Source organism: Acyrthosiphon pisum, chromosome A1, assembly GCF_005508785.2.
Source record: "Acyrthosiphon pisum isolate AL4f chromosome A1, pea_aphid_22Mar2018_4r6ur, whole genome shotgun sequence".
NCBI classification, from domain to species: Eukaryota; Metazoa; Arthropoda; class Insecta; order Hemiptera; family Aphididae; genus Acyrthosiphon; species Acyrthosiphon pisum.
Genome location: NC_042494.1, coordinates 79,159,783 through 79,179,176, shown reverse-complemented (window position 1 = coordinate 79,179,176; position 19,394 = coordinate 79,159,783). Strand labels below are relative to the sequence as shown.

The 19,394-nt window shown below is 30.7% G+C and overlaps 1 protein-coding gene across 1 annotated transcript in view; it reads left to right on the top strand.

Moving 5' to 3' along the window:
* The window catches only part of LOC100163336, a 156,971-nt gene that overhangs the window by 96,535 nt on the left and 41,042 nt on the right, over positions 1-19,394 (top strand). Inside the window, exons 2-4 of the mRNA XM_001951968.5 lie at positions 15,240-15,448; positions 16,872-17,007; positions 18,557-18,690. Of these exons, the coding sequence (XP_001952003.2) occupies positions 15,240-15,448; positions 16,872-17,007; positions 18,557-18,690 (479 nt within the window). The remainder of the gene's footprint in view (positions 1-15,239; positions 15,449-16,871; positions 17,008-18,556; positions 18,691-19,394) is intronic.

Genomic DNA, 19,394 nt, shown 5'->3' with positions numbered 1-19,394 from the left:
CAGCATAGTTTTCAGCACACGAAAGCCATGTTACTTGCGGTGACATTAATTACACCTACTCATTTAACCTATTTTGAATGCGAAACATCTACGACCCATTGCGATGTAATGTATTTCTTTAGATTGCACTAAATGTATAAATTGTTCACATTCACAAAAGGCGTCATTAATGTCTCGAGTAAATTGGTTATCTTTACAATACATACAATTGAACACTAATATAATAAAATTAACATAATACCTACCACGTGCGCATTATAATTATTATTATAGTGTAACTTCACCCCACATTCGTATTTGCCAAATTGTATTTTAAGTATTAAAATACCACATTACACAATGGTAAAATAGGGACATGGCATGACATGGCTCATGGAAGGGTGCACACCAGTTGCTGTCTGGCAGTAGTGTTAAGCCGCCTCTTCAGTGAATTGTTTTCCGATTGGTGGCAACCCAATTATTTAATTTAAAATTTTAAGCAACTTAACTTCACGCCTTAAAAAAAAAAAAAATGATTTTTTAGTTAATAATCAACAAGATAAAATAATATGTTAATTATGAAATATATAACAATTTAAAAAAAAAAAAATGAGCCACCAACAATAGTATTGTTATTCATGAATATATTTTCTTTATATTATAATGGGAATTAATAGTATAAGGTTTTGGTTAACCTTATTGTTATTTATTAATTTTGAATTAATACGGTACTTATCATTTTGAAATATAATTTTAACTGTTCATTTAACAAAAAACGTATTATATTACTTGACATAATATTCATTTAAAATCAAAATGGAAAGAATATTAAAAATAAGTGTATTTAAAATAATGCATTTTAAGTTTCGTCATCTTTTTAATGTAAAAACCATTAGTTAAATTACTAATAAAGATTTTTTTAATATTTCGATTAAAACGAAACATTAATACATTTTAATGGTATACAAATATTATAAATTTCAAAAATAACAATTTAATTTAATCTAAAAGTAAAAACTGGGAGTCTGACTGTGTGGTATCTAGTGAACAATCTCATTGTCCATTGAGTAGGTTAGTAAAATATAATAAGCAAATAAAAATAGGTCATGTAATAACTGTAATCAATTTGAGTTCAATAATAAACCATTAAATATAAAAATGATTCTGGACGGTCTACACATTATGACGTGATGTCTGCTGTTCTAAAATTCCTCCCCCTGCTCAAAACCTAAAAATAAATAATAATATGTTATTTTTACATTGTTATGTGAATAAATATATTGGAATGACATAGTGGAATATCACTGATTAGAATATTATATAACATGATATTATGCATATTGGTAAGAACTATGAATAGGGTACCTAAGTTAACGTTTTAATTTAATTTAAAACTATAACGTATAAATTGCTCATATCTAAAGCAATTTTGAACAGAAATTATTCATCATTAAAATGAACTAACAATATTTAGTATATTTCTGACATTCTCAGTATAATTTAATTAATTTTCCTAGTTTCGATTTGAAAATTATATTCTTATAATATTGAAAATAAATTAAAATAAATACAATTTTATTTTAATTTGTAAAATAAGCTTTTCCAATTTATATAAAAAAAATAATTTGCTAAAAACAATATTAAATTATAATAAATAATAAAGAATGGTTTTTGGCACACCGGAAGATGCCAACCAAAAGTCGTATAATGTCATTATAGTTTTAGGCGTATTATAATTGTCTCGATGTTTTATGATTTCCTCAGGATATAACGAAAAATTGTAAACTCGGGAAATCCTAAATTACAAAAATCTATATAAATTTCTAATTGATATGCATGTTATGCAATATTTTTAAAGTATAAAAACGGTAAAACTGTTTTACGAACGATTATAAAATAATGTGAAATCAAATTATTATTATTATTATTATTATTATTATTATTATTATTATTATTGCATCCTCTATCCCTTGCACCTTAAATTTAAGATTAAAATTGTTTATTGAAAATATTTAACAATATATTGCTACCTATGAAAACGAAAAACATACAAAGCTCGTGTTGCCTTTATAAAATCCATACAAACAAAAATATCAAAAAATATTGTAAAAAAAAAAAAAAAAACCATTGGGCTTTAAAACGAACACTACCTATACTTGGGGCTACCTATCATTATTATTATAGATGTTTGTTCGTACTTGGATTAGTATCCAATCCCAATCAATTATTATTAGTAACAAATACGTTATGAACAACCGAACTGTAATTCGAAAGAGCAGCCCCAACGGTTGCAGATCGGCTGTTCTTAATTTGGCTTTTTTTTTTTTAAGCTCAGTTTTTTCGACTGATTTAAATAAGCGAGGCATTTAAAGGTCAAATCCATTCGGATTATCATGAAACATTGGTAAACCGAGGAGCGGACAAACTGTTAATGTGTTTATAGTGTCGAGCAGGGACAACAACAATATTTACCTGATAACCCCTGTGAAAAGTTAATACAACGGTATTAATTAAACGAGCTCGCGATACCGTATACGGAAAATACCTGTCTACCGTAATTCTGCTGCGGCGTGGGGATCGTATGGTTTACCGTGGGGCAGTGAATGCAGTTTAGTGGCGTATAAAACTATAGGTGTGTCGGTGTCACGTTCATATATGAAGCTATATTCACTCGTACGGTGCTGCAAATGGACGCGTGCGCTATGCCTATACTATACTTTGCAACTACTCATTAGTCATTACTATTATCATATTAATATAGTGATATCGTAACACGATATTTTCGAGACTTGAGGAAAAAAATTATCAAATCAAATGTAATATAATAGTAGGGAGCAATAAATTTTGATCTCTTCTCCCTCCCGCTCGCCGCTCGGCACTTTTGACTCACAACTACTATACCTAATACTGTTAATACATATTACTGTGATTATTATTTCTATGGGACTGAATTGCTTATATATTTTAGTTGCATAGGATTCTCATAACAAATATAGGTTTTGCATCGAAATGTATAACAAAATAATTAATATTCCAATATTTGTTTTCTGTAACTTCTACACAGTGAGTCATATTTTACGGACCATATAATATAATACATATAGTGTATGTAATTTAATTCGAATCCATAAAAAGTCGATGATTCTATTTTTCATAAATTAACAATATGTATAACGGTTTAAATTTTAATAAAATATAAAAATGTTTTAGATTATTTATTTAAACTTTAAATATTTGACATTATACTTTTACGCAGTCAAATGTCAAAATCGGTCAAGATCATTTTATGAAACATATTATCTACACACATATACGTAAATATAATATTATAATATGTATATACATATTATTATCAATATATCATAACATTATAATATGGCGAACCATATATTTTGGGTTTCTGTCGCATTTCTCCCAAAGCTTTTCACAATACCGTGTCATCGAAACTGGACGTCGGTCGGTCGTGTACACTTTCATGCGTATCAATATAATACGATCAATACGTATCATATTATTGCATTGTATACCGTCAGTAACTCGAAACATTAATCGCTTAGGTTTTACTGTATATATATTTTCGAATAGTAACATGTCCTGCTGTATAAATTACAACGAATTAATCATTATCGCGTCCTGGTTCACTTTAAACGCGTAATATTTATTAAACATAAATCGGAATATTTCACCGCCACGAAATTAATTTGCCGCTGACAATTTTATAATAATAAAATGTAATTAATTACCCGTTAGGTCATTAATGGTTATTATTTTTGCATGAACCACAACCGCAATATTATAGTAATATGAAGAATATTTTACGTATTAAACGGCACACTTAATATTATATTATTATTTTAACGATATTATTTATAATATTGAAAAGTATACAAATATTTCCCAATTCTGACGACGAGATTGTTTTTTATCAATTGTTGGCACGTGTTTAATTCCACATAAATTACCTACAAAAAAAATGTTGAACTAAAATAAAAACACTAATTTTGTTTTCATAAACTATAAAGCAATTAACCGAATATCATAGAGTTTAAAGTTCCAACTATGATCATACGATATGCACGATAATTATAATATATAGATAGTCGATTTCTTGTTTATTTGACACTAACTATTTTTTATCTAAATTATATGGCATATTACGTTAAATGTGCCATAGGTTTAGTGGCAAATGACGGTGTTCAGAGGAAATAAACATTTTACTTCGTACCATATACCTACTGTGAGTTATATTTTATTATTCGTTTTTTATTGACCGTTCACAAAAGGTCGTTGTAATTTGGTGATACAGTTCGCTAATAGTTTTCGCTCACAAATTAACTCTCGTAGAATTCCAACGAAGCCGAAGGTGAAATCATCTCCTACGGTGTCAATCGAAAATAATTTAACGTCCTGCGAGGTCAATACCATATAATAATCGCATTCCTATGAAATCGTATCAAAACATTGAGCAAGCAAGCGCTTATAGAGACCCATCGTATTACCGGCTAGGATAATATTATTATCTGCCGTTGCTTTTGGACTTGAATTCGAAATATTTCTCCCTATATTTTTGGTTCCTTGTGCGTGTCAAAAAATGTCAATAGCTATTGTAGTATGTCGACGGAACAACGGGTTGACATAACTTTAATATATTCCCGTGACGCATGCGATAATTTCCTCTAAATGATTTGTGGCTCTTTCCCCTTCCCGTCGTTTATCTATAAATCAGGGGTCAAAAAGTAATTATAAAATAGTGGGGGCGTGCAATAAATGTTTACCTATGGAAAAAAAAAGAATTTAGTTTATTTTTATTACCCATTATGAACGATTCTATTTTCATTTGAAATCGATTTATTATATTAACATTGACACTTAAACGATTTAAAATTCCTCGATTTACAACGCTTAATCAAGCGTTTCGAAAAAATGATCAATTTTCTGATACTCAAAATACTAACAGAGCAACATTTATATTTCCTTCTTCGTCATGTGCCGGATAACAGTTTTATTTCACGATTAAAATGCTGACTACAATAAATCAAATGGTTTTAGTTATTGGCTGTCGTCCAAAACGCTACCTATCGCTATTTTGATATCCACGAAAATAATTCAAATATTTGGTATACTGTCTCTGCCTCAGTTATTATTAATGTTTCAGAGAAGATGGAAACGATGCGCGATGGCTGCACGATGAAACCTTAATTTGGAAATAGTAATAAAAAGCAATAATACCTTAGAAACCATTAGAAAACTAAGCAGTTGTAAATATATCAAGTACGCGAAAAGTAGATACCGATGACACGCTAAAAAAATATTGTAAATGATAAATGAAGTCCATTGGTTAAACAAACGTTAATGTAAAAATTAAAAATGGAGTTTTTTTTTTATTGTTTGTAACAAATCTCGATAAAGTTTTGAAGTTATTAAAAACACGAGATAAAAAAAACCTGTTCATTTAAATGATGAAAACTTTTAATAATTAAGAAGAAATGTTTAAGGAAACACCAATAGAAATAAAAACAATAAAAAACATAAAGTTTTGATTTGTTTGAAAAACAACTCATCAAATAACGGTTTCAATAAATAACTGCCTTTGATACTTTATTACACAAATAATTAACGGCAAAAATGCATAATGAAATACTAATTGAAAAAATAATACTGCATTATAGAATATAATTTTTGTATCCTATTTTATTTTATTTTTTTATTGATTTAAAGCATCTGCAACTATGGACATTAGCATTGTTTTTGGTGGGTGTTACTGTTGGTTGTGGAATACGTGTATGCGGTGCGAAGATTCGTCTCTAAAAACTCGTATCAATCAAGGAGCTATAGTGACGTCGGCCAATAACACACTAGTGGCTGAGGCTATAACCACTGAGCCACACCAGGCCTCATTACTATTTTTATATAATATTGTTAATTATAATAAATTCAAAACAATGAAAATAAACTGATAACCAATGAATGTAGTGCACCGATACTAGTTTCTGAAATACCATGAACATTTTTCATTATTTTCTTTGATTATAATGCTTATAAATTATATGAGGATGGTTTTCAAATATATATTACAATTTCAACCCAAATAATGGTTGACATAACTTAGTTATTTTACTTAATATAGAATTAATTTAATTTAAATTTAAAAAAAAAGATTTAGGTACATGAAATATTTATTCTGTAAGCGCAAACATTAGTATCATACATATTATATTTACTCAGAAAATAAAGGAATTCAATTAAGTCTGCAAAAATATATAGGTACTATTTATAGAATATTATAAATTAGTACAAGGAAGAAAAAAAAAATGCCTATATACTCTTCATTGGACCGTGTGACCTTTTCAAGGGTACCTATAATTTGTATACGTACCTATAACCGACTATACACAATTACTTGTATTTAAATGTGGATTTTTCGATTTCCACTATAATATATTATATTTTCTTATCACTCATAGCCCTGCCGTTGCTATTATACAGAACAACTGTGTCGACACTTATGACTCATTGCCGAGAAGTAACTATCATGAATAAATGCTGTCTTAATACCCTACGAATATCCTTTTCAAAATTTCAAAATTGATCGTCGCCCGAAACACGCTCGAATTCATAGTAATAATAACAATAATTAAAATAATAATAATAATCATGATCGGACGACAATCGACAAAGAGACGTGCGAGAAAAAAAAAAAATAATAATTGGGAAACAAAAGGGTTGTAAAAACTCTGGCACGTATTACCTCGCTCGATCAATCCAGGGTTGCACACAGATTACACGCGCCGGTGCACGGTGGCGGCGGTTGACCGCTTTTCATACTCAACACGTCGCCGGATGTCGTTTATTATTTCGGCTGTGTGTTCGGTCGTACACCCACGACGACGGGGAAGTCGACGAAATTTGGCGTGGGTTGGTTAGTGTGTGTGTGTGTGTGTGTGTGTGTGTGTGTGTGTGTGTGTGTGTGTGTGTGTATAGGGGTCCTAGCTGACTGATGAAAAACTACCACCTCCGTCGGTCAGCGGACTTAGCATTGATATTACAATATCATCATTTTTAATGGTAGGTAAAATTAGTTACCTAGGTCATTTTAACATTTTCGTTTTAATAACTCATAAAGTCATTCGAATAGAAATGTTTTTTTTTTAAAAAAACCTTTGAGCCATATTGTAGTACTTGGTTGAATTATTTTATTTTTTAAATGTATACTTTTCGGTATTGGATTTTTTTTACATAAACCCACGATTTACTGTACGATAGAAGTTATGCTACTTGAGGATAAATAATTGATGTAAAACACTTATCCCATTTCACACAATAAAACTTCTAGAATTTTTATATTAACTTTGTCAGAAATTTACATTTTACCATGAACGATGTGCGCAGTGAACGAATTTGTATCCAATAATGCTTATCCTTGTACTCGAAAAAGATAATATGCAAATCCGGTGATCCCTGCCATGGTTGAATATTGATAGCACACTTACTAAAAGGTCTATCTTTTTAGTCGACCAGTTTAAGGTTAAAATAATTTCTGTTATACCACTTTAGGATTCTACTAGCATTTTCATTAACCCTCTTCATACACCAGTGACTACTCGGTTAAAATGTATAACCAAACATTTATCTGATAAGACATTTTTTTGGACCCCACAATAATTATAAGTAGGTAAATCACTACTGGGATATCAGTTATATAAATAATTTTACAAGAAATATAAAAATTAAATTACGACGATCCAGCATTATTTCAATTGCAGTTATTTTACTGTTGTAATAAAATACAAATTCTTATCTATGTCAAATCATATTTATTTAATAGATCAATAAGCGTATGTTCAGCCTCATTATAAAAAATATAAAGATACATTTAGTGAAAAAATATGAACATTTTGTGCTTGAACATAATTTGTTCAAACATCATTTCTGCTAGTTATAACTAAAAATCGAAATTAACCCTAACTATTACATTAATATAATAGTCAATATTACATTATTTACAATATCCCCTTACTGTGTTTTGCTTATGCATTATTTGATTTTCTACTGTATAACTATAATGGTATTATCTTTATAATATTAAATAATAAGTCAGGCATTGTTTCAAGAATCACGTTTTGTATTAGCTCTGATCTCGAATTATTGAAGTGGTTGTGCACACAAACTAGGTAAATTGATTAATAATTAAATAAATATTTTGTTTTAATTATTACGATACTATAAAGGTTGACGTAGCCTCTATACAATCTGTAAAAAAAACCATTGTAAACAAGAACGAAGTTTGTTTTTTAGTTTAATGGTTTTATATCGGAACACTAAGTAACATTGTGACGAAGTTATAATTGTATATTATTTAAATGCATTTAAACTTTAATACACGAGCACACATGAAAATAATACTATGTAGTGAAACTGCTTTAAATGAACAAAACCTATATGGTAAATTTAGATATAATATATACACGTATTTAAAAGTATTATGCTTAATTAACGTACTATATGATTTAAATCTACATAATATAATAGGTACTACAACGTCTACGAAGTTAACTTGTAATGCAAAGTTGTAATTTACTGAAATGATTAATCGCGTAAGTTAATAAAAAAAAATACTGAAATATGAACTGGAAATTGAACACACAAGATTGTAGTCGAAACCGAAATTATTAATCTTACACTTAAACGTAGATAGAGTAGGAATTTCGAAAGTGTTCAAAAATGTGTATAAAAATAAATATAAATGTAATGAACAAAAATATGTGATAATTGGATTTCGTATTGTCTTTGATATACTTATACCTACACTTAGACAACCACTGCGATGAGCAAAAACATATTTTTATATTATTAAAAATAACTTAAGTTTATTTAATTTTCACTTGAAGTAAAAATAATTTTTTTTTTGTAATTCCGTAGAAACAAAATTAAATACAGGGTTTTGTGAAAAATAATCTTATTTATGTGGTATTTATTAAAGAAGTTTTCCAAAGAAAACTAAAATATATTACGCCAGCGGTGAAAAAAAATAACACGAATGATATTTTAATGTAGGTAAAATAACTGTGATTTTTTAGAAAAAATAAAGCTCATCTATTTTGTTATGCATATTACACACAAATCAAAACTATTCGATAAAAAAAAAATCTTAGATTTTATGTTTTCTCAAAATAATGTCATAAAAAAGAATCATAAGTTGTTAATAGTAATGATTAATTTGAGTATATATTATTTTGGTATGTTTAAAATCTTACTTGAGTATATTCAAATGTTGAATGTTAATATAGTAAATAATATTTTAGGTAATATAAATTATCGAATATCAAAATAACAACATATTAATTTACCTAAATTGTTAAACATATAAATCACTGAAAAATAATAATTCAAATGTACCAAAACCAGCAAAATTATTATTCAATTCATTATTCTACTGTTTAAGTCCTTCAACAAGTCTTAAAGCTTATATTAATAATACATTAAAATATTATATCAAGGAGAAGTTAGGTAACCAAATAATTTTGCAAATACTTCACAATATAATATAATTTATGATAGCTACAGTAAATTATAAAAAATACCGTAATAATATTATTATGTACCTATCACAAATTGAATGATAATATTAATATGTATACACTTTATTTCTTGGAATATTATTTCATAGTCGATATAAAAAAATAAAAAATAAAGTATCACAGTAAATACAGATTTATATTTTTAAGATATTAGTCTTCATTATTTAAATATTTTTATGTAAAAGAGCGACAGGAAACATAATTTTTAAAAATGTCCATTCTGATTAAAGTTCCTTTAAATGATTTTTTTTTTTAATATTATTATTAAAAAAATATTTACAATATTTACATTAGAAAAAGTATAATGAGTGAATTTAATAATTAATGGTTATTGACAGGAGGTTAGCATTTATGGCCAGGCACTCAGCAGTGCCACCCGACTAAATTATAATATTTAAATTAAATATTTAAAAAATTAAAACACTGCAGGGAAATCATAATAATATATTACTATACCTATACCTATATCTAAATATCTTTATTCTCTCATTTAAACTCAATTTAGTAGAAATAATTTTTATTTTAAAGCTTTCAGGAAAAAAAGGATTTATATAAAAAAAAAAAAAATCCAAATTTGGTGATATTATATAATATTAAAACTCCAATAATTTCTTCCTCACATTTCTAAGAACCTTTGATCAATAAACAATATACTACAGTATTTCAGTCAGATGTTTGATAGTGTACATTATTCAATAGTTTTAATTATTTCTATGAGCCATTCACTTGTGCATATTGTTTCCAATCGGCCTTAGCTGTTCTATTAATACATTAAGTATATTAGCTGAGACTTACTATTAGCAACAGTTGTCGATGATTTGGTACGATATAAGCATACCAGCTTAGCGAGGCCAAACAAAACCATTCGTTTCGGAGGTTCCCTTTTGACTTCCGACTTGAAACTTACCTGACAAAGTTTATCTGTCCTTTCTAATTTTAGAAACCATTAAGCTTTAATAATATATCCGTTCATTGTCAGGCGCTTGGAGGCCCTGGCCGGTAATTAATGTGGCCGAGTTAATACTGAAGCAGCTGGATCATCAGTTTTAACTAGCTAATTGCAGACCTGACTATAGAAAGTGGTAAGTTTAATGGGATATATCGGTGTTAGTAAACCCGTATATCCACTCTCTCTGTCGAAAGTTTAAACGCACCCACTTCCAGTCCCTGGCTTTTGTGCCAACTAATCTGGCGTTGTAAACTATTATTAATTCAATCAAACCCCGTGCATCAGTTGACCGTTTAGAAATTGAGTCTCGACGCGGGACCAAAATGTGCTTTCACACAGTTGTAGTATAACAATTAACAACTCAAATCGTATAAATATAGTCATCAGCAAAGTCACTTAGAGTACTGCAATCACAAGGTCTTTAGTGTGAAAACGAAGGACTCCGTAAACCATAAACGAACAATAATTTAGTGATCTCACCTTTAATTGGCTCACCACCGATGACTTATTGTTTTATTTTAAAAGATTGCAATCCATTTAAAAGTAGCGTAAGAGCCTGCTGTGGTTAAGGCAATAAAACGTAAAAGGATTTCTCTGACAAAGAATAATAACGCGAAAGGCACTGAAATGTTCCTTTGCAACCGCAGGACAACGGGATAACGTTCCCACGAGGGTCCTTATGAAACTTTTATTTTTCCCAAGTCGATATAATCTTTTTGATTTAGTTTTATCGGCGAGACTGTATCGTCTATGGTAGCGATGCAGTATGGGGTAAAAAAAACACAAAAAAAAGAGTTAGTCGATTTTTCTTACACAGCTGTTTTACGAAGCTCGGAGCACACGTCGTTGCTCGGGGGGGGGGGGGGGAGTGCACACGGGGAAGGTTTTTTTTCTATCTTTCTCGTCCAACATTCCTCCAAGTGCACAGTATTGTATATTGTACAGTGTCCCACGGGTTTCCACATACTCGCGTTTGAGCAATAAACATTTCGTATGTGCTTTGAATTTCAATATAGTCCCTTTTTTTTCTACGTCGCGCATTATTCCGTCGTAATTACAAAGGGTAACTTAAGTGCACTTGAGCGTTTTTAATAGGCTAACAGAGTTTATTGGTCACAATGTTTCCTACCATTGAAACGCATAGAAACGACCGTCACGGTATCATTAAATCCATTATTTCTATTATAGCCGCTGCTGACCTGATGTAAATTGCGCTGAGTAATTTCAATTTGATTTTACCACTATTCAAATCAAAATCAACGTCACTTAGAGGCAATCCTAAAAAAATACATAAATGGATTGAATTCGAACACGGTATACTATATTTACATTTTTGAAAATGCCAACGACCTCAAAACGACGTACGATGCGTTATATGCATATGAAGGAAAAACCGGCCAAACGCATTACGTTCGTACTTAAACGCAATATTTTCCGAATCGTGGTCGAACAGCTTACAGCTATACGTAGGTACAATACATAACCGCACATTCTATTCAATTTTCAACAGTAATATGGGTACATATAGATATTTATATATAATGCGAGTGGTGGACGATTCGTTTGGTACGAGCGTCGGGAACTACCTACGGACAATTGTCAGTGAGATTGGAAGTGGTGGAACGGCGACGAAGAGAGCCAACAAAGCCATTTCCTATCCGAAAGTCCTCTTAATTAGCGTATGGGTTGGCTTATCCCGTATAGGGTGGTGGTAGGAGTTTCGCGTGGATTTTCGCGGTGGTACAGACGTTTCAAGGTTATCTCGTTCGGACCAGACGAAAAATCCACAGAAGGGTTTTGACGGGTGACGCTGTCGGCGCGTGTCGAGAGATGCAGTTCGAAACTTTGTCGACAGCCTGAACAGAAAATATAACCAACTCGTGACACACTGCTTATAGTTTTAGTATTATTATTGTTATTATAATTTTATTTTTGTTTAACGTTAAATTGTTTATCATTTGCGTTGCTTGGTTGATATTTTGTTCTTACCTCGGTTGGTACTAAAATATAATATTACGGCGTACATCTGTACTACCAAAAGCGGTTCATTTTCATGTACATAAAATGTAATTACGCCTAATTTGTATTTTTGGTCAGAATTCACCAACCTTTCTAATCGTAAAAAAAAGGTATGCCTAAAAAAAATATGTTAGTTGATGTTTTTCCATTTGTCGCCGATCGCTTGCTATAAAATCGGTCCGATATTACAGTATGTTAGTCTGTCTTCTAGGTAATAACACATGCATATTACTTAAAATCAATCAGAATAATATGTACGTACATCGATTATTAAAACTAATTTATTCATAGTACATTAAAATATTCATGTTATATGTTAATAATTTGTTGAACTTCCACCAATCAATAATGTGACTTAAATAGATTTTGTTTCTCATTAATTTTAACCAGAGAGGATAACATAGTAGGTATAATGCTTTTCACTGCTTACGATCGTAATTCAACTTGTTTCAATATCATAATACACCGAAAGCATCAAACATCCTTTATCCTTTTCACTGTCTATATAACTTTTGTATTCTATCTTAATGGATTTCGGTTAATTCAAAATTATTTTAAATTATTAATGGCTCGTATACGCAATCGCGAAATATAATAAAATAAGAAACTTTAAGAACCTGCATTTTTTTTCTTAAATAAATATAATTCAAGCTAACAGATACTTCGTGCTTTTAGATTAATTTTAATTTGTAATTCATGAGTTTGTGCTGATGCACAAGTTTTTGAAATGACTCAGTATATCGGTACTTAGATTAGAGTAAAAAGTATTTGAATATTTTGGACATCACAAGGAAGTTGTTCTAAATTCTTTGGTGTACATTAAACAGTAGTTTTGAGTCAAAAACATACTAACTTTAAGTGTAAACTATATTACCGTGGATCATGAAGTTCGTTTTACATTCATTATTTAATGAATATAAAAAGAAAATTTTATTAATTTCGAACAATTTCTCATTTGTTTATTAAAATTAACAATTATTTATTTCATGTGAATTATAACGATTTTATTTTTATGAAGGTACCTTTTATTTACATATTTTTCAAGCAAAGCCCCGTTCCCATCCTTAATTAATATGTTTTAAACTAATATAACCACTACTTTAGTATTTTAAAACTACATGAGGTACAATAATATCCACAGTCAAGTTACATTATGTTTAATATATTATTATGATATTATTAAATATTTTTTGTTTTATAAGGTTTTTAAATAGTTATGACGATTTAAATATGTGGATTTTTATGATTGTATAATAAATAATAATAATACTATGACCAATTTAATCTTATTATTAAATTAAATTTTTATAAATTCTATCATAGGTTTCATGGTATACTATAATCGAGATTTACTAATACTATTTAGTGTTCACCAATACTTATTTATTAAAATTACTAATTGACAAAAAAAAAAAATTAAAAAATTAATGTTTAACACGAAAATATGAGCTTAAGGCTCTAACTTTCACATAATATTTTACTATTTTATCCATTGAACAGTTTTACATTATTATCTTTATAATATATTTTTTTAAATGTTATAAATTGTTTAATCCAGAAAAAGTTAAAGCTTTAATAGTAGCTTACTATTAGGGTATGTAATAATAGGTACAACTTTTAGTGACACAATCGAAAGAAAAATAAAAATGTATAAAATATTTAACTTAAATGTAACATAAAAGGTTATAGAGGATTTGCCTATATTGTCCGTAATCCTTTAATTCAGCACTTCGTCATGAATAATTAATATATGAATGGGTTATTCGCAGGCCACAGCTCAGTTAAAAATATTGCAAAACTAATAACAAAAAACGGTTAAATACGATCATAAAGTATGCGACACGTATGCAAATTGTAAATATAATTTCATCATGGCCACTGCAATATACGAGTTACGATTCTTAACTGTTTAATCAATTCTATATCGGGTTTGTACCTACTCGTTTTACACCCATTATTTTCAATGTTTTTATCACAATAGTATAATAGTTGAAACAATTTAATTCAAGTTCAATGTGATAGTTTACTGAAATACAAATAATGTATAATATTATATTTATTATAATATATTTGGTATTCGGAAAAAGTAGCAATAATAAAAAAAAAAAAAAACCCGTAAACAAATGAACAAAAGGTTACTGGTAGAGTGAAATTCAGATAATAAATTTAATATAAACCGAAAAAACGACTAATTGGCATTTGACTTTATGGAAACAAACAATAACAATATTGAAGACCCTTTATAAAACAATGATCGTCGAATTAATAACATTAGCCCGCGAACTTTTTGATTATGAACGTGGTACCTTCACGCGAACTCGTGTCGGATTTTCATTGTGACCGTCGTGTATTATGTGTATAGAAAACGTTTATTGTAGGTACAATACAATAATATAATATGTGTTGTACAAAAACATAAAATACTCGTTACAGCTGTACCTCACATCATAACAGTTATAGAGGATCACTGGACGCAGACACTTTTTGACTGTGACATATTTTTACGTAGTCCTGAACCAGAACGTGGTCGTCCATCTAGTTGTAGTTAAATCATTCCTATTAAATTGTTATTATACTGTTACTATATTTTTATTATATAATATTATGTATAATATATCATCTTTTAAGAGAAAAGATTTATCATATTTTAATAATTAATTCATTTGACTATTGATATTTTTAATTTCACGATATCCGTTTGTATATTTTCGCAGGTAGTAAAGGCGGTCTCATTTTGACCAAACTGATCATACCCCAATGGGCGGACTTGAGGAGTTCGGTGACGCTGTACTGCCAGTTCGACACGGGCGGCGACAGTCTGTACTCGGTGAAATGGTACAAGGACGATCACGAATTCTTCCGATACACTCCCGGATTGTCTCCGCAGACGCTCGTGTTCGATTTGGACGGAGTAAACGTAGACGTGAGTAGAACAAAATATTAGTCTGTCGCGTCGACGTTTTCGGTCAGTTTTCGTTTTTTTTTTCATTTATTTTCGGTCGGTAAATTATTTTATCGCACGTCGCGCCGTGTACTCCGCGCGGGACGACGGCAGCGGTGGCTTAAAAATTACGGCCAAAACTTTCTTAGGCCACGGGGTCGCGGTGGAGAGTTTTTGCGCCGCGGAGAGTTTGTCACCACCGCCGCCGCTGAAAGGAACGCCGCGGTTAAGTTAGGTTAGGTGCACTCGAGAGATAGGGACGATGCGATGGTGCTGTGCAGGTGGTGGATGGAGACGGTTAGACGCCGAGATGAAACAACGAAACGCTGTGTAATCCTGCCGCGAATATCATGTTGTTCGTATATATAATATATTTTCGTGGAAATTTGTGGTGAAAGTTTTCGACTCATTGACCTACATAGGAACCGCGAAAACATTATCACATACCCTGGTGCATTTGTACGTCTCGTACTTTATATCGGCCCGGCAGCCGTTTTTACACCGAACATCCGAATAAAAACCTAACGAAATAAACGACGACGCCCGTCTGCCATGTATTCTATGCCACACCCCCCCCCCCCCCCCCCCATGAGCGTACGCAATAAAATATATAAACGTCACTGTGGCACTGTCGTACAATATCGTCGTTTATTTCGTATTCATATGAGCGCCTTCAGACCCCCTCCCGAGGTGGAGCAATTTACCGTGCCTATATAATATATACGCCGCCACAGTCGTCGTCGCCAGCACAGTTGTTTTACAACTTCATATAACGATACGGCGTCGTTTTACCGTATTATTTTTGAGTTATGTTTGATATATTATTATAGTATGTTTGATTCTCGCAATGAGAAGACTTGGGAATTTAATACGCTCGTTGCTGCCCTTATATAATATTAAAGGCAAACATCATATATAGATATTTTTCAATTTTTTTAAACCAAATACGCATGGTTTATTATACATCAAACCGTCAATTTAAAGTTAAATATTGTTATAGTATTAAATAGCTTGTAAGCTAAAACCTAAAACCTAAAACAAACATATTTTATTTTAAAAAGCGTCTCCTATATTGAAGTTCCATAAAACTACATACGATGGATTTTATTATTACCTGCATATAATATGGTGCATGTAAGAGAACCAATATATATAGATATCATAGACTGATAACGTATAAATGCAACATTTTGAAAACAAACAATTTTAAGACAAAAATATATTGTATTGAAAAACCTAGGTATTTATTACTTGCATTCGTAATTAGAAATTTACTTCTTTGCGTTCACAATCATTGACTATAATACCACGCTTTACCTAATCTCAGTAGTACGCAATTTAATGTACATCGCATCCACGTTTCTCAGGTATTATGGATTTAATTATTGTTGTTGTTATCCACCAGGAGAGTAAGTCGTCCGCTAGTGAAGTGACGCTGTATCCGCTGACCAGGACGAGCAACGGAAATTACAAGTGTGAAGTATCTACGGATGCTCCGAATTTCCCGACAGTCGTCGAAGACGCCAATATGTCAGTCATTGGTAAGAAACGATTGTAGTATTATTTACACGCCGTACTCATATTGTTGTACACTTTCCAAAAATAAGTAATATGTACAAAATATCGGGTCTCACAAAACTAAAATACTATATATTTAATAATATATTGTCTAATAAATTATAATATTAAATAATAGTACAGGTATAACAAATTTTATTTTTATTTACATAATTGATATTCAAAGACAATACGAACTAAATATTGAATGTTGAAATTCATATTTCCCTTGAGTAAACTTCAAAAGTTGTTCGTGATATGAATTCATTGAATTCGATGCATACAAATGTTGGATAAAAAACTTACACTTTACGTCACAACTATCCTAAAATAAATCAATGTAGATTGTACATATATCGCCCTATATAATATGTTATGTATTGTAAGTTATAATAGAAATTAAATATAATATTGTTAATATGTATATATATTTAAATGTGTTACCTATTTTATTTTAATGTTTCTAAAAAAAATATATTTTTTATTTCTGAGTAGGTATTTACTATTAATACTGATTTATCCTAATATTATGCTCAGACTAAGTTTCAAGCATAAATGTTTTAACGATTATCAACTCAGCTTTGTCACTATATGTGGCTGACAATAGTGTAGGTACTAAGCCATTTACGTGGTTTTACTGATATCTATAGTAAGTTATTGTCACCGGAACTGTAGAAACCCTGCATTCTATGCAATCCGGTTCTTCCAGTCAATGCATTATTATTTTACTAATATTTTCTCCATCAACTGTATTATTATTGTCGTCATATATCTAGGTATATGTGCTGAAGTGTATTATACATAAGCTACCAAACATTACTTGTTTCCAATTATTTTCTTTGATTACTGCACCCACCAGATATTTTCAATCCCTTCAATAACTTTGTTAATTAACAAGAACCATTCTGTTATTATTCACTGGAAGTTTACCCTAATCACTAATCAGGTAGAATCGTTAATCAACGATTTTTTAATACACTCATAGTTATACTATACAATTATAATAATAAGGGTAGTAATATTATCTACACAGTGCCAAAATAATCATTAAACATAATATCTCAAGTATAGTTTTGACCTATAAATTATAAAGATTTATATATATCATAAATACGGCATACACTATTATATTTTATGCACTATATTTTAGGTTTTATATTATATTATTTAATACGTGATCATAATTTAAATCCTAATAATAAATAATATTTGTGTAACCATTCTCGAGTCATTCAATAGTTCGATTTTTAACATAATTGTTATTGTCAATATAAATGTCAATGCCCGCAGTCATTATTATTGATTGCATAAACATAAATATAATACAATGAATAATAGTGAATTATTATACACACACTTGAATCAATGTATTGCTGGGACAAAAATCAAATTATTAATTCATTGTATCGGATAGTATAGGTACCTAATAATTTATTTCAATCTTACATATTCTTATCACTTAAAACAATAATATTACTATAACTGATATGTTGCAACAATTTTAATTTATCGTCTATTATATGTTTCATGTAGCGTTTCCCGACGATGGTCCGAGGATAGAAGGACTCCGACCATTGTACTCCGTAGGTGAATTCTTAGAAGCCAACTGTACAGCCAAAATGACATTTCCCCTAGCACAGGTCACTTGGTTCATCAACAACTTAGAGGTGAGTACAGTTTTTAGCATAATACCCACCCACCTTTGTGATATAAAAAAAACCATCGGACACCGACGACTGACGGACCGATTAATGTGTTATATAATTTATTTTTTCCGCGGAGTAGAAATAAAAACGTATAAAATCGCAGTGTAGTGTACGACGTGTACGCTCTGGTGATTACTTTTACTCCGGTTGTATGTCCGAAAGTTTTCGCGTTATAAGCTCAATAAAACGCATTGGGAAGTGCCCTGCGAGTTTTAATAACAGTTTAAAACTCGTTTGGACACACACACACACACGCACATCACCCCCCCCCCCGCCGCAACCCCCTCCCCCACCCCTTCCACCGGACATGTTTTACTGACCGTTCGTCGTTTATAATAGAAAAAGTTCATCGATCAAGCGCCGCTTTTAAAACGAGGGCACAACTTTTATACACCAGCGCCCACCTCGTGTCGGTGTCAGTGTGCTCCGACAACAACTACGAAAGTGCAAACGGACTCGCGCGAACGGCCGTGTGATTATCTGTCGCGCCGGATGGTTAGTCACGCGCTTAAACCGTTTATTATACATAGGTCGTACCCTAACCCGTACGTGACATGTTAGATCGTATGCTATATATCTGTATACGTATTAAAAAGGCGTCCAGACGAATCGGCCACTTGGGGACCGGTAAACTGGTTGAAAAATGTCCGGCGGCTAAACGGTCC